The following is a 21265-nucleotide window of genomic DNA, read 5'->3' as shown; positions in this document are numbered from 1 at the left end:
ACCGCCAGCTCTGGCGGGACCTCTGGTGCTGGCAGTGGCGGGAACAGTGGCACTGGCGGGAACAGTGGCACTGGCGGGAACAGTGGCACTGGCAAGCCCGCTGCCACCACCCTCAAAACTACCACAACTGCGAAAACCGACACAGATGGGGCCCCAGCTCTCAGCAGCATGGATGGTGGCAGCGTCCTTTTCTTCTTGACCCACATCCTCATCCACCTCTTCTACCTCAGCTGAGGTGACAGTGTCATCTCTAGCTCTATGTCCCCTGAAACACTGCCACTAGCCAGAGAACTAGCCAGAGAACACCCGCCTCCCGCCAACCCTCAGGATGGGTGGACGACAGAGATCCCAGGGGGTAGAAGTTGACAGGCAGTGGCCAAGCCGGGGAAGTCCTGATGTGGAGGGCAGGCTGGGGCTCAATAAAGTTCTCCTTGTCTGTGGGACGCCCTGCGCGTGGTCACTGGACATCGCCGGGCCCGGCGCTGTGTGTGCACACTCAGGAGCTTCCCACGCCCTTATCAGCAGGGCAGGCGAGGCTGGTGCCCACACAGAGTCCCCTTCGGACAGCCCTCTCCCTAGAATCACTGACAGAGACAAGACCCAGAAACCTCCACCCTCACTGTCCCCTTTGGTGGAATTTACTTCCCCTGTCCCTGAGTGTTTGGGAGTGACCGTCCCAGAGATTCTGCCACCCCACTGCCCAGACCCTGGATAACCCCGGCCTCCAGGGCACTTGGGTGTCCTCAGAATGACAGATGGAGGGGGATCCCCGGCTCCAGGAACCCCAGCCACCCGTATTTTGGGGTCTCCAGAAAACCAGCCCACAAACCAGCTGTCCTTACATCTCTGACCACTGGGGGCTGGAGGAGGGTTAGGAGGTGGCTTCTACCTTCCTGTCCCCCCCACCCCCAGGGCCGGCAGGGCTGGAAGAACAGAGCCCCAGCACAGCCCCCACTGTCACTCCTCTTCCTGAGGACTTCTACCAGAGGCAGGAGAGTGGCCACAGATCTAGAGGAAGAGGGACCGCTCCCGTCCTATGTCCTGCCCTCTCAGCTGTCCCTGTCCTGGCTTCTCTGAGACCAAACCTCCAGACTGGGGAAAGCCGGAGGAAAAGGGAGAGGGGCTCCCCTCCCCTCTCCTGCCCCACCCACTGTGCCACCACATGCTGAACCGCCACGTCTTCACCCCTGGACATGTGTGCACCCTGCAACAGGTTCCTCTCCCACCTTCCCGTCTGGCCAGCAGCTCCCCCCATCCTGTGCTCCTCCTGCTCTGGGCACTCTCTGCCTGTGTCCTTCTCATTGTTGACTGTGTCCCCTGAGGGTGGGGACCTCAAGGCTTGATTCGTGTCTGTGTCCCCATGGCCCAGTGCCGGACCTGAATACTCAGGCATACTGGGGTGGGGTCCTCTGAGTATGGGACCATCTTGGGATGGGGGTGGAATCTCTGGAACCGTCACCCCCCAACACTCAGGAACAGGCTCAGGACCCATCATTTGGGTGACTGCAGGAAGGACCACACCTACCAATTAATTTGGTCCCAGGCTCCCTCTGGTGGCAGAGCCAGGCCTTACACCTTAGCTCTACCACCCCCACCCCCGACGCCCACCAAAACAAGAACCAAGAAAACACACCACGCTGCATGGCGGAGAGATGCCAGCCCGAGTGTAGGGAAAAATGCCCGTGGACAGTCGTCACCCTGATCTCTGACCCCAAATATCAAGGTGCACAAAGACAAAGATACTTAGCATCATATTAGAAAATAGCTTATGTTACAACAACAACAAAACTAAAAAACATTCCATCCCAGCAAAGCCTCCGGGGCTGGGGGAAAGGAGGTTCAGAGGACATGGACGGTCCAGATCTGGGATGCCCTGTCCTTGGCCAGTTCCCACAGCACCACGTGGTCCCGGTCATAACCTCGGCCACCTGGGAGGGAATGGGAGAGTCAGAGGTGGTCAGAGAAAGCCAGGACGATGCTGCCCACAGCTCCCTGCCATACGGACAACCCAGTTACCCTTTACATCCAGGATCCGGCCTTCAAACATCTGGCTGCAGATGTGGCCCAATTCATTGATGCTCCATGTCTGTCGCGGCAGACGGCTCTCGGCCCAGAGCACCACCTTGGAGCCTAGGCTTGGAGGTCCAATTACCTGCAGGCTCATGGTGGGGGCCACCTGAGGCCCCAGGAGGTCATTAGCACCGTTTTCCCCATAGGGACTCTATCGTACCCAAGACACCCTCAATACATTGGATTTGAATCCTGGTTCTTGGCAAGTCTCTTGATCCTTCTGAGTTTCTGTTTTCTTAAAGCTAGAAATCCTGAATACTTGCTTTGTTTTCGTTGATGTTTGTTTGTTTGTTTTTGAGGGCTTCACACGAAAAACCATAAAAGGGCTGGGAAAATATTAGCTCCACTAGAACGTGGGTTTTAGCATCAGACAACCCTCCACACATTTATTGGCTGTGTGATTTCAGCAAATCACTTAACCTCTCTGTGCTCTGATATTCTCACCTATAAAAAGCAGAGTAGAACAGAACCTGCCCATAGGATTCTCTGAGGATTACAAGAAGCATTTATGCAAGGGGCTTAATATGGCACCTGGCACACAGTCAGTATTCCCTCTCATTCCAAGTAAAAGGGAAAAAAAAAATACTCCAAAAAACAATGGCCTACAAAGACCTACCTACCTACCTCATCTCTTGCTCTCTCCCTCCCTCACTTCACTCAGCCGCTCAGGCAGCCTTCTGAATCCTAGAAAAATGCCAGGCAGGTGGGCATCTTGCCCTTGCTGATCCCTCTGCCTGGAATGCTCTTCCCTCACACATCTGCTCAGGTGCCCCCTTCTTCTCAGGAAGGGCACCCCGTCAGAGCCTCAGGAAACTCCCTGTCCTCCTTCCTTGACCTACATTTTGATCACTTAAATCGTTTCTGTCCCTCCCCAGAGGGATAAGAGGGATAAACTTCAGGAGGATGAGTCTCTCTGTCTTCCTACTGCCACAGTCCAGCACCTAGAACAGGTAGGTGCCCAGGAAACCGTGGAGGGAGCCGACCATCACTAACAGGACAGCAGAGCTGGGGGCTTCCTTCTAGGCATCTGGGTCGGCCATGGTTCGGACACCGAGGCCCCGAGGACAGCATGACTTGCCAGGGGTCCGCGCCTGCATCCTCCACCTCCCCAGCCAGGGTCCCGGGGTCCCGTTCCTGACTGGGCTACGATTCCCCAAGGTGGGCTTGCGGGTGCCTGGGGCCCGGGAGTCCCTTCCCAGCCCCACACCATACCTGGTTCTTGAGCAGCCCGTCCTCGTAGTACCAGATGCAGCTGCCGCCAGCTCGGGGTTCAGACACAACCACGCGGCCGGCCTTCATGTCCTCCACGTGGTCCGGGACCGCCAGGAACCCCCCCAGGGCTGCATTCCAGAGGCGGAAATAAGCCCGGCGCTGGTGACAGGGGGAGGGAGAGAGTCAGGAGTCCCCCCCCAGGCATGTCCACCAGGCTCCCCTCCGGACCCTCTAGGACCAAGCTCGCGGTCCCTCCTTCATGCCTCCATGTTCCCTGACCCTGCTCCGATGTCACCTTTCTTTGCATACACACCGAGGGCACGTGGGCAAGTCACACTCACCCACCATTCTGTGTCCACAGATATGCACAGACATGTGCAGACGGACACAGGGACATACACTCATGGCCCAGGAGGTGACATGGAAGTTCACAGAAGACTCAAACATGCAGACTCACACACCCTAACCACACGCAGGGCCACCCGGGCCACGCCACACCAGGTGCCCAGGTTTGCTACCAGGACAGATGTGCGGCAGGCAGCGGTGCACACACACGCTTCCCAAAGAAACCCAGACACACATGTGTGCTGAGGGGGGTGGTGACAAGGTGGATGACAGGCAGTCCACAAGTCAGCAGGGGACCTAGGAGGGTGGTGACAGTAATAGTAGCCATAAGGGCAACCATGAAGTTCAGCCCAGGTCCCGGGAACCCCGCCCATGAGATCTTCAGTCCTCAAACACACCCATGATGCCACGCCGTCCCCATTTTAAAGATGAGGAAACAGAGGTCCATGGAGGTACAGTACTCGCCCAAGATTGCAGAGCAAATCCTTGTCCACGGCCCTGGGGCCTCATTTCCCATCTGAAAAATTTCAGCGTTGGAGTTCATCTCCGGGAACTCCTCCAGCAAGGATGTCACTGGAGTGTGTGAATACTGGGGCGGCGTAGGCACGCTCGGACAGACACACCCCCCAGTGGGCACAGCTGCCCTGAACCAGGTGTCACAGGCAGAGGTCACCTCCAGAGCACACAGGTCCTCGGCCACGAATGATGTCACAGGCCCAGAAACAGACACATACACAGAGCTCGTGGCTGTGCTGCACGTAGGCCAAAATGAGACCCACGCCAGACAAGGGCCCAGACGCCAGGTGCAGGCACCCAGTTCCCAAAGTGAGGGGCTTACTACTGAGGGTGGGACAGGAGTCACTGTTTGGTCCTATGTGGAATAAAACACTTGGTGGGGCTGGGGATATAGCTCAGAGTGCTTGTCTCGCGTGTGTAAGGCCCTGGGTTCAATCCTCAGCAACACACACACACACACACACACACACACACACACAGAAAAAGAAAAAAAAAACACTTTGGGGATTGAACCCAGGGACCACTGAGCTACACCCCCAGCCCAGTTTTTAAATTTTTATTTTGAGACAGGCTCTTGCCCAGATTGGCCCAGATTGATCCTCCTGCCTCAGCCTCCTAAGCAGCCCAAATTACTGGCATGCACCACCACGTCTGGCTTAGAGTTTAGAGAAACTTTTTTTTTTTTTTTTTTTGGTACTCGGAATTGAACTCAGGGGCACTCAACTACTGAGCCACATCCCCAGCCCTATTGTGTATTTTATTTAGAGATAGGGTCTCACTGAGTTGCTTAGTTTCTGAGACTGGCTTTGAACTCATAATCCTCCTGCCTCAGCCTCCCAAGCCACTGGGATTACAGGTGTGGGTCACCGGGGCCTGGCTGGAGAAACTTATTTTTGAAAATTCAGTGAAAATGAACTCATCATGTCTATTAAGAAAAAAATCATATATATACATCAAAGTCATGATCTTATGGATATTATTCCTTAGGACAAGGATAAAATAAAATAAAAGTTAGAGAAAATGCTTGGGTAGATAATGGTACAAGAAGTGATAAAAGGGGCAGAAATTGTGACAAAGTACATCGGTGCTGAGCTTGGGAAACACAGACACACACCCACAGAGGCGCACCTGGGACAGTCCGTAGGGACCCACTCACCCTGATGTGCGACCCACCTGCTTGATGGGGTAGAGGGAACCCACCCTCTGGGTGCCGCTGTAGGTCAGCCAATTGGTGATCTCACTGCTGCTCACCAGCCACTGGCGGCCCCTGAAGTCACTGTGCTCGCACAACACCCAGCTGAGTCCAGGAGGTGCCAGAGACACAGGAACAGAGAGAGAGAGACAGGGGGAGAGGCGGGGCTTCAGGGCCATCGCCACCTCCTCTTCTCTCTGCTGGGACTCCTCTGCACGGGGCCAGGGTCCTCAGTGGAGAGGAGAAGGCTGGGAAGCAGATCTGGGGTGTGCAGGGCAAAGTAGGGTCCCAGGAAGTCCACGGGGCTGGGAGTCCAGGCCCTAGAACCAGCAATCCTCCTTCCTAGCTTGGTGGGGAGGACACCCTGGGTCCCCTGTCCTGCCGCTTACTCGTCCCTGCTACCAGCCCCCACACCCCTGTGCTGCCCACGACCACTCACACGCCCCCCTTGATCCGCACGGACAGCACGTGGTTGTTGAAGCCCTCGGCCTGCAGGCTCCGCACCTCCTGGTCCAGCTCTATCTCCTTCCCCTCGAAGCACTCCAGGCCGTACAGGAAGATGGCGGGTTCTGAAAAGTGCTGGGGCGGGAGGAGGGGTGAGGCCACGGAGCCCAGATAGTGCCTGGACTCCCAGGTGCACACTGCAGGCTCCTATCCCTCCCAAGCTCGTTCACTGACTCCAGGATACTGCCAGGAGAGTGTCCCCAGGACTGTCACCAGGCAGTGAGGTGGGTCTCTGTGGCAAGGGCCAGGACTCCCCAGCAGGACTCTCCCTCTGCCTCTAGGGTTGCCTAGAAGTGGACAGGGGCACTCACCAGGGGCACCTTCCGGAGAGAGCCCAGGACGGTGGACGACAGGCAGCCCATGGCCGTGAGAGTGGGGAACTCGCCTTCTGAGAGAATGTGCTGGTCTCCCTGGAAGTTCTTGTCATCAAACAGGATCCAGCTAGGGAAGTGGAAGAGTGGGGCAGGAGGGATTATCAGGCTACCCTGCCTAGGCCTGCCAGACAACCCTGAGGTCTAAGGACCTGATGGAATTCCCCCAGCCCAGGGGGGGTCAAAGATGGAGAGGCACCACAGCAGCAGGGACTGAGGTCAGACTTAAGAAAGGACTGGTTGAAATCATACTGCCCCTTTGGAAGAGAATTTGGTAATATCAAGCAACACTCCATGAGAAATTTACCCAGCAATCCCACATCTAGGACTCTAGTCCAAGGACACCTTTAAATAATGCTTGCATGACACCACTCGTTATAGCACTGTTTGCAATAGCAGAGTGGAAGATGTCAACAACATCCATCCATAGGAACCTGTTGAGTCAACCGTAGGGTCAGTAGTTTTTTTGTATACTCACCAGATTGTACTAGGCTCCCTTTTGTGTAAGAAAATGGGGAAAGAAGAAAACAAAAACATATTTGTTTTCTATATTTATATACAAATTTACACATGAATGTATATTTGCATACATCTTCAAAAAGAAACAATAGATGAGCAAAGTAAATACTAAGAAATATTCTCTTTAGGGAAAGGTAGGGGAGAGGTGGGAGGGACAGAGGTGGAAGCTTTGGAACTGTGATCCACGGGGAACTTTGTGTCTCCCCCACCCTCAATAGAATGGTATTTAGAGTGAGGTCTGTGGGAGGTAATTAGGTTTAGATGAGGTTGTGAGGGTGGGACTCCGCAACTGGGTGGGGATCCTTAGAAAAGAGAAAGAGTCTGGAGCTCTGCTCTCTCTCTGTCTGCAGTATGAGGACAGGAATGCATCCTCCTGCAAGTCATGAAGAGAGTCCTCACTGGGGAACTGAATTAGCCAGCACCTTGACCCTGGACTTGCCTCCAGAATTATGAGAAAATAAAATTTCTTTTTTTTTTTTTGGGGGGGGAGTGGTGGTGGTGGTGGTGGTGGTGATGGTACTGGGGATTGAACCCAGGGGCTCTCTCTACCACTGAGCTCCATCCTCAGCGCAACTTTTTTTTTTTTTTTTTTTTTTTGAGACAATGTCTCCCTAAATTGCTCAGCCTGGCCTTGAACTTGTGATCCTCTACCTGCAGCCCGCCGAGTTGCTGGGATTATGAGCATGTGTCACTGTACCCAGCTAAATTTCTGTTGTTTAAGCCAGAGAGTCTAGGGCATTTTGTTATGGCAGTCCTGAGCTAAAAGAGACACCATGCAAATATTTTATGAAATTTTTTAAAAAATAATTCGTTCTGGGAGAGTACTCAGTGGTAGAGTAACTTGCCCTGCATGATGAATTCCTGGGATCAATCCCTAGCACAGGAACAACAACAACAACAAAAAAGTAAAAATGAAGAGCGTCAGGCTTGGTGACACACACCTGTAATCCCAGCAGCTCAGGAGGTGGAGACAGAGGCAGGAGGATGGCAAGTTCAAAGCCAGCCTCAGCAAAAGCAAGTTGCTAAGCTACTCAGTGAGACCCTGTCTCTAAATAAAATACAAAATAGTGGTTTGCCCCTGAGCTCAATCCCTAGTACCCCACTCTCCAAAAAAAGAAGAGTATTCCTAAAAACTTTAAATAGATAAATGACACTAACTATAAATCAGATTGATAACATAAGCACATAAAATAAAGATTATTTTAAATTTAAATGTATTTAAAACAGAGCATTTTGAATATTAAATGGTAGGTGAATGTTCTGAGGACAAAAAGAACTGTAAAGAAGTCTTGAGCAGCTTTCAGTGATTTTCACTATTAGTAGCAATCTTGGTATTTTAATTTTGAAACACCTAACAGTGGATTTTGGTCTCTAAATACCACTTCCCAATAAAAGGAACCAGAGTTCCTTGGGAAATGGCCGATACCAGGTTTGGTGCAAGAAATGAACAAAATGATCCTGGGGCATCGTCCGTGTGTGTATCAGAAAAACAAGGAAGTTCTCAAAACTATTAGGATCATATCAAAAGGACCCAAAGGCAATTTGAAGGGGCTCTCATTAACCAAAGATGGAACAATCTGAGTATATAAGGGAATTACTTAATTACTGCAATGGACTAAAGCATATCAGATACATCAAAATCCATGAGTTTGTTATAATACTTTAAAAAAATATTCTGTGGTCAGCTTGTAGGTTGTTGCTAGGAACCAATTTAGAAATTATTCTGAAAATTGATAAAGAAAAAGAGTCAAACATTGATCTTTGTGAAAGGATCAAACTGTACTGTCTATATAAACTATTTCAGATAGTCAAATAGTTGAAAGGGAAAGTTTTTTGTTTTTATTTTTCAGTAGTAGGCTTTTTGCCAAAACAAAAATCTCCAAATCTAATCAAGACATATGAGAGACAAAGGAACAAGTTAAAAGACATCACCAGGAAGCAATCAGCCAAACATAGAAAATAGGAAACTGTATTACAAAGCAAATTATTGGGTTTCTTTTTTTTTTTTTCTTTGAGACAGTATCTCACTAAGTTTTTTAGGGCCTAGCTAAATTGCTGAGTTGCGTTTTGAACTTGTGATCCTCCTGCCTTAGCATCCCAAGCTTCTGGGATTACAGACATATGCCAAAGCACCTGGCTAAATTATTGGGTTTCTTCAAACAAATAAATGGTATGGAACAAAAAGGGGAAGATTGATAGATTTGAGGCCAAATCAATCAAATACAGTGTGTGTACCTTATTTGTATCCTGGAGGAAAACAAAAAAACAAACAAACAAACAAACAATGACCTGCTAATTTCTCAAGGGTATTTTTAAGGCAAACGGAAAAATTTGAACATGGACTGGGTATTAGATAGTATTAACAAATTATGGTTAATGTCATTAGATACGATAAGGATAGGTAGCTATGTGGAGTGGGGAAGCCTTCTTACTAGAGACACACAATGAATGAAGGGTTCATCCATGAAATTTTGTTAGATCAGGGATTTAAAATACATCCCCCTGGGGCTGGGGTTGTGGCTCAGTGGTAGAGCACTTGCCTATAGAGCGTGAGGCATGAAGTTCTCTATTGTCAGCACCACATAAAAAATAAAATAGAGGTATTGTGTCCACCTATAGCTATAAATATATATATATTTTTTTCACCCCCCATATTTTTTGGCTGGCTCTGTGGCAGGCCTGTAGTTCAGCTACTTGAGAGGTTGAGGCACAAGGATCAAGGATTCCTTGAGCCCAGGAGTTCAAGGCAAGCCTGGGCAACACACCAAGACCCCATCTCACGAAAGAAGAGAAAGATAGATCGGGGTTCTTTTTACTATACTATTACAATTTTCCATTCAAACTTCATTTTCTTTGGTTTGTTTTAAAATTGAATGCCTCAGGATAGAACAGCGAAACTCCAGGAAACTGGGGGTGGAAGAAAATCATGTGAAAGAGGGGCTCCTACCTTGCTCCAAGCACATGGATGACACACCCGGCTCCCCCAGTGCTCACCTGCCACCGTGGACTCGGCAGGATTGAGGCTGAAAGGCGGCGGGCAGAGATGCCTGGTCATCTTCGAAGGAGATGTGGTTGCCCAGGAAGTCGGGGCGGGAGAAAAGCTGAATCTGGAAGAAAAGAGGGGTGGAGATGAAGGTAAAGGAGGGCAACTGAATGGGACAGAAGGAATGGCCAAGAGAGGGAGAGCTTTGAAATGAGAGAGGAGGGGATGGGTGCCCCGCCAGCCCCTGCGGTGCCACCTTCTTACCTTTGAGACAAAGTGCAGATCGTACTCCCCAACCTGAAGGGAGGGACCAGAGTCAAGGGTCAAGAGAGGTGCTAACCTGCAGCCTCAGCTCCGAGGTTTCAACACCGCCCGCCCGGCCACTGCTACCCAGCTCCGCAAGCCGCCGCTAGTCCCGCCCCTTCCCAGGGCCACGCCCCCAGGAGGCCGGCCCTCCAGCCACGCCCTCTCTGCCCAGCGCCTCCCGGAGCCGCGAGTCTCCGCGCTGGCCGCGGCCGGCACGCACCTGCAGGACCGGCTGCAGCGAGGCGAGGGCGCTGTTGCCCGCGCCCCAGTCGTCGCAGTTGCGGTACACGCCCTTCTCCAGCACGTACTGCTCTCCGGAGAAGCCCACCTGCTCATAGGCCACCCACCTGCAGGAAAGATGGGTCCGGGTCAGCAGAGAAGGAGCCGGTAGCTTTCCCGAGCCGCCCCGGGCCGCCCCGCCCCGCTCCCACAGCCAGGAGCACTCACACGCCGCTGAGCACGTGGATGGCCTGGGTGCGCGGGCCGTGTCGCACAAGCTCCACATCTGGCACTGCCGTGCTCACCTCCACACCCGGCCCCTCGAAGTCCACGGCCTCAAACAGCACCACGGCCGGGTCCCCGAAGTCCTAGGCCCCAGGGACAGTCAGGTCTCTCCTGCCCGGTGTAAGAAACCCCTGGGAGTGTCCGACCCCGGGGACCCAACTCACAAGGAAAATTAGGGGTGAGGGGGCTGTTGTGGCCTGGGAAAGAGCCGCAGGAGGCACAGAGACAAACCCTCAGGGAACACTCCGGGAGAACAGGGAGAGTGGGTGCAAATTCTTCTCTCAGATTGTCCCAGGGGAAGTCTGGCTGTGGCCAGAGGCAGAGGGTTAGTCCAATTGCCCTTGCTTACCGTCCGGATGACGCGAAGGGAGGTCAGCCACTGGTCAAAACCTCCCCATTGCGACCAGTCAGCATAGGCGCCCTCTTCCAGCAGGTACTGGTGGCCCCGGAAGCCCTCCTTCTCGTAGCCCACCCAGCTGGAAGCAGGGGGAGGATGGACACACTGACTCAGTCACTGACAGCTCCCCAGCCCTAGGCAGCCCAGGTGGCTCCCCACCCCATGGGCAGAGTTGAGTGATGAGGTAGAAGGAGGCATCCTCAGTCCTCACCAGCCTCCAAGAATTCGCAGGGACCCCACGGAGGCCAGGTGGGGACTCTGGCTGTCCTCTGGCTGCTGCAGGTTGTAGATGTCTCTGCTCACTTCCCAGCTCCGTCCCTGAAAACCTGGGGCTTCATACACCACAGCCTAGGTGGGGGGAAGAGGTGGCAAACTGATGGGGTGTCATCTGGGCCCAAATATACCCAGCCAGCCCAGGAACTGCTGTGCCATGCACCAGAGGAGCTACCCAGGCTCTCCTTTCTTGTTGTCCAGCCCAAACTGTGACAACACCATCCCTACCCACCAAAGATCCTCTTTGACCCTGAAGTCCAGACCCTTACCTTGGGCTCTCCTGGCTTCTCCACACTTGGGCAGCCCTGCAGAGGAGATACTGATGAGACACCAGCCCACAGGTGGGGGAAGACAGATGGTGATGGGGACCTAGGAGATTCTTGAGACCCCTAAAAATGGCCAACCTATGTCCTCTCTCTCCCCACCCCATGGGTTGATCTTCTGTCTTCCCAGTCCTGTTCCAAGTAGGAGCTACTGGGAATAGTCTCCAAGGAGTGCGGTTCCACATTTATTTCTCCCTCTCCTGTCCACAGATGCAGGATCATGCTACTTGGGAACAGGAGCAGAGTGGCCCATGGTGTGCCCTGCTCCTTACCAATCTTAAGGGCTTCAGGGAACCCACGCTGGGATCTGATGTACCCCAGGCCTCCGAGGTGGGGTACTCTCCAGGCTCCAGGATGTAGGGGGTGTCTTCAAAGAATGGTTTGGGGTACAGCAACCACCTGGTAGAAGGCAGACAGGCACTGCAACTCAGGCCCCAGGGACACAGATTGGTGGATAAGAAGGGAGATTTAGATGGAAGAAAGTGGGTTTGTGGGAGAGGCTTCCTCAGGAGCACACTCTAGTCCTCTATCCTCTTTTGCAGTGGCCATATCATTGGTCTCCCCTTCCTCTGGCCTTGCTCTGTTTAATTTCACACAGCAGCGGGCAGTTCTTTGTAACACACATACCTGCTTTAAAACCCCTAGTAGTTCTTATTACTCTCACAATGAAGCCCAGCTACACACAGATCCATGATCTGCCCCTCCTTCCTCCTGGCCCCATGGCTTCCCACGTGCTGTTTACATTGTCCAGATTGATCTTTTTGGTTTTGGGTGCTGGGGTTGGAACCCAGTGCCTCATACATGTTAAACATGCCATCTACATTGAGCTACATTCCCAGCCCCCATACTGAACTTTCTTACCACTGGGCTATTGCATGTGCTATTTTCTCTGCCAGATATAATCTTTTCCCATTCACTCAATTAACAAATATTTAGAGACATCTACTGTGGACCAGACCCTACTTTGGGCATCAGGAATACAATACGGAACAAAACACAAATTCCTGTTCTCACGGAACTTAGATTCATGGGCCACTCTTCCCAGATGAGATGTCTCCTCCTCCAGGAAGGCTTCTTTGATTGCCCCCCTGACCCACCCACCTCTATCTTCAGCTGGATTGTGCTTTTTGTTTTTTGTTTTTTTGGTTCTGTTGTTGTTGTTGTGATACTGGGGATTGAACTGAATACAGGGGCACTATGTCACTGATCTACATCTCAGTCCCTTTTTTAAATTTTATTTGCCCAGGCTGGCCTTGAACTTCCCAAACTACTGCCTCAGCCTCTGCAGTCGCTGGGATTACAGGCGTGAGCCACCAAGCCCAGCTGGCTTGTGCTTTTCTGGGTTCCTGCAGTGCTGTATCCATCCCACATCCCAGAATCCTGGGCTCCTACTGTCTGTTTACTTGTCTTTGCCACCAGCACACTGAGCACTTTTGAGGGCAGGAACTATGTCCTGTCACCCCATATCCCCATCGCGCAGCATGGTGAATGCTAAATGAATAGCCTAGACTCACAGTCCTGCGGAAACAGTAGCAGATGCCACCTGCAGGGGCGTCTCCAGGTCCTGAAGGTCCTCCAAGGCCTCTGTGAGCTTCACTTGCTCCCCGGCAAGGCCCTCCTCAGAGAACAGGCAGATCTCGGGGACGCAGTAGTCCTGCAGAGGAAGTGGGGACAATGTAAGGTCAACCAGCACCTGGAGACTGCCCTGCCCCTGCTCTGCTTCCTCCAGCTTGTCCAGCCAGGGCTCCAGGGGCTTCTAGGAAAACCTTTCTGGCTGTCTCTGGAAAACAGGGGTGACTGGAATGTCCTCTCCAAGGTTAGCCAGCCAAGCTTGATACCACAATCCTTATTGGACCTTTGGGAGCTGAGACCAAGTTCCCAGGAGAACCTGCAAAGCCTCTTGCCCTTCCCTTGCCTCTGGGGGGCCTGCTGGTAGAGGGACGGGTAAGACAGCCACTTCCTGGGGTCCAGCTTTACATACAATTCCAGCATCTGTCCAGACGGGCTTTTTTTGCAGGGGCGGGGTGGTTACTGGTGATCAAACCCAGGGCCACATGCATGCTAGGCACATGCCGACCACTGAGCTACATCCTCAACCCCCCGGTGGGCATCTCCACCTTATCTCAGGCAGCAGCAGGTCTGGTGTGTTCTGGGTGTTTCTTCTCACCTACTCACTCATCTGTCACATGGCTGTGGAGCATCTACCAAGTGCACAGTACTGGTGAAGGTCCTACCGGTCCCATTTAGTCCCCCAATGGGTGTTATTAATTGACACTCGGCAGAATTGAGCAAGCTGTTCCTGGTCATGGGGCTTGTGAGGAGCCAAGCCAAGAGCAGAGCAGGGTAATTTTTGTTCCATGTTACAACCTAGCACCTCCCACATGCCTGGCACACAGTAGGTGCCCACTCAATGCTGAATAAATCAAATGATTCTAAGACCTGCTAACTTCAAAGCCTTGTTTTTCCTCTGCTACTTCATTACCTCCCACATGAAGATGAATTTATTGTGAGAAGCTCACAATAAATTATCCACAAACAGGCTGGGGATGTGGCTCAGTGGTAGAGCACTTGGCTTGCATGTATGAGGCCCTGAGTCACATAAAAAAAAGAAAAAACTAAATAAGCAAAATAAAGTTATTAAAAAAATTATCCACAAACATTTGTGCGTTGCTGGAGAGGTTTTGAAAATCACCAACCCTTCTCCAGGGCTGCTGCCCTAGATAAGGCTCACCTGCTGCTGCCATCTCTGTCCGGAAGAGCGCAACAGTGCTGGCCCCAGTTACTCCTCCTCACCACGGTCACAACAAACAAAACCCCCAGAGGTGGTAGTGTGATGGGCCCTGCTTGGTCACCGCGCTTTCTTCTGAGTCTCTTTAGATGGTTTTGTTGTTGTTGTTTGTTTTTTTAGCACCAGGGATTGAACCCAGGGGTGCTTAACCACTGAGCTGCATCCCCAGCGCTATTTATTTTTTATTTTGAGACCGGGTTTCACTAAATTGCTTAGGGCCTCACTAAATTGCCGAGGCTGGCTTTGAACTTGCAATCCTCCTGCCTTAGCCTCCCGAGCTGCTGGGATTACAGGTGTGTGCCACCACACCCGGCCTGTTTTGCACTTTACAAATATGAAATTATCATGCTGACTTTTCAAACCACACATCCCTCCTTCAAAAACAAGAGGTGTCCCTGGGCTGGAAATCCCAGCCCTTCCTGGTCTCCACTGTTCTCCTGGTAGCCAGGGCTTGAAATCAGCCCTCACAGTCTAGTTGATTGTGCATCCTCAGGGCAGAGGGCAGGCCTCCCCCACCTGCCAATCACCCGGCACAGGGCCGGGCACACAGTGGACATTAGTGAGCATCTGTGAACAGGGAATGGGCAAATGTCCGTGGCACCTGCTCTGGGTGATGGGCAACCCTGGCCTATCTCTGCTGCTCTGACGCTTCCTGCTCCAGCAGATGTCCCCGAGTTGCTCTCCAGGTTGGGCCTAGTCCTCTGCCTGGCCCTGGCCTGTCACCACACTGCATAGTCCCAGGTCCCTTTCTTCCCCAGTGCCTCCAAGGTCAGGAATCTACAGGTCAGTCCGTAATAAGCCTCATTCTGCCCCCTGCCCCATATGATCTCTCCCACTCTAGGCACTTGATGCTCTCCCCCTTCCCAGGGTCCAGGGAAGATGAGGCAACATCTGTACCCAACCCCAGTCCACTTACGCAGACAGCCCTCCTCAGGGAGCCGATGCCCTGGGTATTCCACGCTGGCCCAGGGACTCTGAGGTCCATGTCTCCTTCAGGCAGGACCAGCTTCCGGCCCTGAAACTCGGGCCGTTCATACAGCACCCAGCTGTGGGCACAGAGACCCCAGGGTCACAGGTGGGGAGGAGGCTGTGCCCACAGCTGATGGGGTTTCCACCAGGATTTCTGCCCTCTGCACCTCCAGGTGCACAGCCAGGCTCCCCGCTGGATGCTCCCCACTCACCAGCCTCGTACCACCCTCACAGAGGCAGCGGCCCAAGCTGAGGCATCGACAGTGTCGTCACAGACCTCTCTGCTGGTGCCCTGACAGCCAGGTTCTGAGAAGACGATCACCTGAGAAGGACAGCAGAAGTCCTCGGGCCCTGTCCCCAGGCGGGGTCTCCTGCCGCCCACCCGCTGGCCTCACATCCTACCTTCCCAGGCCTGGTGTTCAGCTTGCCCTGGGTCTTCAGTGCTGGGCTCTGGAACAGAGTTCACGATGAGAAGTCCTACGAGGTCACCTGTGTCCCCACAGCTTGCCATTCCAATGTCCTCCCTATTATCCTCTACCCTCAACGAAATGGCCCACAGAGGATGCCACCCTTGTTTCCAATACCAGGGCTTCATCTCTCTGCCCCAGAGCTGGTGCCTGTCACCTCCCTCCCTGGGCTTATAGGATATGAGAGCCACCAAGCCCTTTGGCATCCACAATGCAAACCTGCTGTGCAGATACAGAGTGTGAGGCCCAGAGAAATGGGCTTGCTGAACTTCACCTTAGACCAAGCCTCCCGCCTCCAGGGACTCGGACCCCCAGAACCATTCTCCTCCCAAACTTTGACCCCAAAGAGGCCAGGCACCTCCCTTGCTCCCAGACCTCACTCACCCACCCCTCCGGGGGCTCGGCACAGGCGGGCTTTTCTGGCGGGGGCCTTCTGCCACAGAGCAGGGGCAACTGACCTGGCACCTTCCTGAGCCCTGGTGCCCCGTGGGGTGGCAGAGCAGACAGCTTTTTGCCCAGTGGTTGCAGGGCAGAGGCCTCCTTGGTGGCAGGCAACAGACTGCCAAAGAGAAGGCTGCCCCCCAGTCGGGAGGTGGGCCGGCCGCTGGCCTGCATGTCCGCCCCCGGCTCCGGGTGGAGGCTCCTGGTGCCTGATACGTGCTTCTTCAGCATCTCTAGAGGAGAGCAGGAGACCGGGGTGGGCCTGGCAGGAGGCGGGTCCCCGGAGGGGCTGGGCCCCGCTTTTTCCTGTCTGCGCTGGAGCTTCTCGTCGTCGCTCAGGTAGGGGTTCTCGGGTTCTTCTTCCTCCTCCTCTTCCAGGGGAGGCACCTCCTGGGGGCTGGGCTCCTGCACACAAGGCCCAGGCTGGTCCTCCTCAATGGCGGGCAGTGTGGCATACATGGCCAGGTAGGAGGAGCGGGGGGCTCGGGGGAGCCGGTGAGTGCGGAGGATCTCAGGGGGCTCCATGCTCCGCAGTGTGTCCAGGAAAATCTCCAGGTCAGTGGCCAGGGCCACTTCGTCCTCCTCCCTCAGTGGTTCTGGGGGTGTTTTGCCTTCGGTGGAGTCGGGGACAAGCTGGGGCTCCATGCTGACCTCTGTTCCCGTCGGTAATGGGACAGGAGTGCCTTTTGAGCTGGGGGACACCTTGTCCACTGAGGAGGATGGGGCAAGGGGGACAGTGGGGCTCTGGATAACCTCTTTTTGGGTGGGAGACAAGGTGGGGCTCTTTTTGGATCCCTGGACAGCCTTATCCTGTTTGGGGAGCAGAGGAGCAGGAACAATTGGGCCTCGAAGGGTCTTGTCGTGGGTAAGGGAAGGGGAAGGGCTGCCTTCAGCACCCTGAACAGCCCCCTTTTGGGTGCTCGAGGCTCCTTCTGGGCCCTGGACAATTTTGGTTGGCTTGGGAGAGGAGGCAGAGGGAGCACCGTGGCCCGGAACAGCCTCTTTCTGGGTAGGGGCGATAGGCACATCTTCAGAGTCCAGAGCAGAAAGATCTCCCAGGCTGGGGACAGCCTTCCTCTGCTCAGAAGACGGAGCCAGAGGTTGTCCGGGCACTGTAACAAACTCGCTCCCCACCGTGGGCGGGGTGGGGGCAGCAGGGCGATCGGTGAGTCCTTCCCTCTGACCAGCAGGTAGGACGTGGGGACTGGGCTGAGCCCCAGGGTGGGTGGGCCCCTCGGGCTGCTCTGGGGGGTGGGCCAGGCCCGGGGAGGGGAAATGTCTCTGGAGTCTGGGAGAAGAGGGCACTGCTGCTTGGCTCTGAGAAGTCTGGAGAGGGAGTGGACTGGGGGTGGAGGCTCCCTGCACCTGGGGGAGCTCGCAGGCCCTGGCATCGAGGGTTCTGCCGTCGTCTTGGCCTGGGCGGGCTTTAGGGACATGCTGGTTCTGAGGCAGATGGGCACCCTCCGAAATGGCTGCAGGAGCCGAGCTATCCTTGAGCTCAGCTGTTCTAGTCTCAGGCAGGTGCCCCAGGACTGTCCCCTCGGTGCTGCCCAGGCCTAGGCTCTTTGGCCCGGGACCTGTGGGCCGGGGGAGGCGGCTGGCGGGTGGGCTGCGCTCTGCAGGCACCAGGCTGCTCAGCAGCTCCAGGGCCTGGCTGTGGCTGGGCGAGGCCTCGGCGCGGGGGCTCACCACCTGGACACGGGCCACATTGCGGCCTCTGGGAAGGACCTCGCCTGACAGCGATGGCCCCACCGTCACAGAGCTGCTTACCCGGCGGTCCACGTGCCCTCCCACTACCGTGGTGGTCCGCACAGTGCGCGTGACTCTCCACTCCTCATAGCTCCTGGAGTTCCTGCTGCTGACACCCACACCCGGGTGGGGGCTTGGCTCTCGGGGCCCAGGCAAGGGCACCAAGAGCTCAGTCCTGGCCATGGCTCCCATGCCTGGTGGCTCGGTCCTGGGAGCCTGGGCACTGCCATCAGCCTGGTCCATGGCCTCCTTCAGCCTCCGCACTGGCCTTTTCTCCTTGGGGGGTGGTGTGTACTTCTTGGAAAAGATGGGCCCGTGGCTCTGGAATTTCCCGGAGCTGGCCTCAGCCCGAGGGCCCTGGGAATTCACTGTCTCTTCCCGCGTAGCAAAGCCGTTGACGTCCTCTCTGCAGTGATTGTGCGCCAGCATCTCCTGGGGGGCTTCTGTCCGGGGCCCTGTCACCAGGGACACCTTGTGAAAACGATGTCTGGTCTCTTCCTGGGCAGGGGGCTGCTGCCGCCATGTCAGTGTGGCGCTTATGACTCGGGCCTCAGCCCGGGTTGAGGGCCCAGCTGCCTCCTCCATGTTGGGCCCCGGCGACCTGTCCAGACGTGTCCTTGTGTCACAGTGGGCCAGCTCCCTGCAGGTGATACCAGGAAGAAGAGAGATGAGCATCAGAGGGGACAAGGGGTGGCTCTCGGAAGTACAGAATAGCCACCCCTGCTATGGTCAGGCTGGGCAACCTCAGGAGAGTCCCTGAACTTTTGGGTCTTTGTTTCCTTATCTGTAAAGTGGACAAGACATTCCTAGCTCTGATTTGCTTCATCAGAGCCCCTATCCACTCCTCGTCCCCCTTTCAAGTGATTCTGTCAAGGTCCTTCAAAGGGCAAGCTGAGACCTGCCCTGGAAGGAGAGAGAAGGGAAGGCGGAAAGGAAGATGGGTTGGCCTGCTGGCCTGTGGGTGTGGCTGGGTCTCTGCCCAAGGAGCCCTGGGTCTGGACCTACGGCAGCCACAAACGAGGAAACCAGAAAGCCAGAAACTAGGCAAGCGATGTTCTGACCCTGTTCCTGCCATGCTCCTTAAAAGGAGAATTAAGGAAAAATGGGCTCTGGCCTCCAGCAGAGGTGCCCCTCCTGGGCCCTGCTGCTTACTGACCGGATGACCTGGCGCAGCCCCCTTCTCCCTTTCGGGCATCATGATCGTCAAACTGAAAACGGCTGTTCAAAGAGTGTGTGCTTCAGGCCTTGCCAGGATATTAGCAGGAGAGAGAGAATGAAAACGTGCCTTATAAACTAAACCTTGAGGGGCTGGGGATGTGGCTCAAGCGGTAGCGCGCTCGTCTGGCGTGCGTGCGGCCCGGGTTCGATCCTCAGCACCACATACAAAGATGTTGTGTCCGCCAATAACTAAAAAATAAATATTAAAAAAAAATTAAAAAAAAAAACAAAACTAAACCTTGACTCACAAATTTCCCAATGTCACTTGGAGATTTGTGACCAAACCTTGGCAGATGTGCAGTATACATGTGCCCGCAGGAGATGCGGTGATCATGGTCAGACTAGGGGCATTTTGCCTGGGTCTCTGGGTCTCATGGGGCCCCTGTGCACAGTGCTTTATAAAGTACTTTTCCCTCAGTTCTCTCCTGTGAAACTGATCCTCTCGTTGGGGTCAGAGGAGAAAAACAGCCAGCCATGAGAGTGCAGCACCAAGTTGCCAGGTTGGGGTTTGAGTCACACCTTCTGACTCCGAGCCCAGCCACCCCTCTTCTATGCTCTAGGCCCGTTACTCCCATGAGCCTCTTCAGCACAGCACCTCTTCCCTGGGGTCCTTAGGGATGGGACCTGACCCCTATTTCCTTTATGACGCTCCCATGCTCTGTGTGGGTCTTCATAACCTCCCAGAGAACTCTCTGGTAAATTTCTCTGCTTTAACAGTAACAGCAGCAGAAGTGGCCACTTGTTGAGGGCTTGCTCTCTGGTGAACATGCTTCTGTTTTCATTAACTGTCCTATTGAACCCTCAGAAGAATCCTATGCATTTGAAACCCCATAATGAGTATGTTGTTGCTGAATTATAAACAAATATTCCAATTTTGCAGATGAGATTTTAAAAAGCTCAAAGGAACTTGTCTAGAGAGACACAGTAGCAGAGTCAAGACTTAAACCCTAACCCTAAGTGCTTAATCACTGTTCCAAACTCCCTAATTTATCTGGTAAACTGACTCTCTGCTTTGAGGGTTGACTTTCTTTCTTTTTTTTTTTTTAAGAGAGAGAGAGAATTTTTTTAAATATTTACTTTATTTATTTATTTTTTTAGTTTTCGGCAGACACAACATCTTTGTTTGTATGTGGTGCTGAGGATCGAACCCGGGCCGCACGCATGCCAGGCGGGTGCGCTACTGCTTGAGCCACATCCCCAGCCCGAGGGTTGACTTTCTAAAGGGAGCCACCTCAGACCTAGAGGGGCCATCCACTTCTACCTGCTGGCCTCTAGGTTGCACTGACCATAGCCATCCTATTCCCAAATCCTAGGGACCCTAGAGAAGGTGGCCTGTCCACCCCACTCAGAGCTAGCCCGTCTTTAGGTCTGTGCGACCTCTCCACGGGCAGCTCCCAGAGGCCCCACGATGGGCCAGGAATGGACCCCCTGTCCCAATTCCCCTATCTCCATCCCCTCCCTCCTGAGAAGCTGGTGGAACCCAGAACTTTGACCCTGCCCTGTGGCCCTGGCAGTGACTCAGGTTTTATGAGGGGCAGAGATGAAAGGGGCTGAGGCCCAGGGAAGCCTGCCTTGGCTCCAGGACCACTGGTGGCTCTGTCACCATCTAGGGCAGGGCCTGGGGGCCTGGACAGCCTCATGGATGGGGAAGGGGGAAGCTTAAATGCATTCCCAGTCCTTTCCCCAGGCCAGGGCTTCCTGAGAACAGGACACACCAATACACCCAAAGTCCTGGCTCTCAGCACTCCACTGAGGCCCTCACCCCTCCCTGTCCTGATTATGGAGTGCCTTTCTTCTCCTGGCACCCCTGTCCCCAGGACTCCCGGACATGGAGCTTCCCCTCCTTCACTGGGCCCTCCCAGAGTCCCTGGCCTCTCCATTTCTGAATAACCACCACCACCACCACCTGCCGTTCCCCGAGCCTCCCTGTTCCCAATGGGGGACAGTGAGCCTGGCCAGCACTGCTTCTAATGCGTGCTTTCCTTCGCTCATCACTCACGCAGTGCTAATGGTATCAGGCGATGAGCCAGCTTTCACACACACGTGGTACCCAGGAGCCCAGGGGCAAAGAATCCGACATTCAGAAGGTCCCACAGACTTCAGCAAAGCCACAGGAGT

The 21265-nt window shown here is 54.1% G+C and overlaps 1 protein-coding gene across 1 annotated transcript; it reads right to left on the bottom strand.

Moving 5' to 3' along the window:
• Positions 1 to 1826: 1826 nt before the first annotated feature.
• On the bottom strand, positions 1827 to 18520 carry CRYBG2 (crystallin beta-gamma domain containing 2). Its single transcript, XM_081305632.1, has 19 exons — positions 16124 to 18520; positions 15675 to 15722; positions 15485 to 15594; positions 15220 to 15349; positions 13030 to 13169; positions 11788 to 11914; positions 11462 to 11497; positions 11131 to 11267; positions 10872 to 10998; positions 10466 to 10605; positions 10239 to 10365; positions 9977 to 10009; positions 9724 to 9836; positions 6151 to 6280; positions 5775 to 5914; positions 5317 to 5440; positions 3283 to 3441; positions 2017 to 2176; positions 1827 to 1928 (listed from the first exon to the last, which is right to left on the bottom strand). Exons 1-19 carry the CDS (start codon positions 18512 to 18514, stop codon positions 1840 to 1842), a joined length of 4461 nt encoding a protein of 1486 aa, XP_081161758.1. The 5' UTR covers positions 18515 to 18520; the 3' UTR covers positions 1827 to 1839.
• Between the last annotated feature and the right edge of the window lie 2745 nt (positions 18521 to 21265).

The sequence above is a fragment of the Spermophilus citellus genome (genome assembly GCF_964194105.1).
Source record: "Spermophilus citellus genome assembly, chromosome: 9".
Lineage (NCBI taxonomy): Eukaryota > Metazoa > Chordata > Mammalia > Rodentia > Sciuridae > Spermophilus > Spermophilus citellus.
Note: the sequence above shows the minus strand (reverse complement) of the source record. Positions and strands in the feature narration are given on the sequence as shown.

Excerpts from the sequence above, each read along its gene's own strand:
- CRYBG2 (XM_081305632.1), bottom strand. The coding sequence starts at position 18,514 with ATGGAGGAGGCAGCTGGGCCCTCAACCCGGGCTGAGGCCCGAGTCATA. Across the intron at positions 10,606-10,871 it reads CCCTTCGCGTCATCCGGACG|GACTTCGGGGACCCGGCCGT; the intron begins GTAAGCAAGGGC and ends CCTGGGGCCTAG. Across the intron at positions 9,837-9,976 it reads ATCTGCACTTTGTCTCAAAG|ATTCAGCTTTTCTCCCGCCC; the intron begins GTAAGAAGGTGG and ends CTTTTCTTCCAG.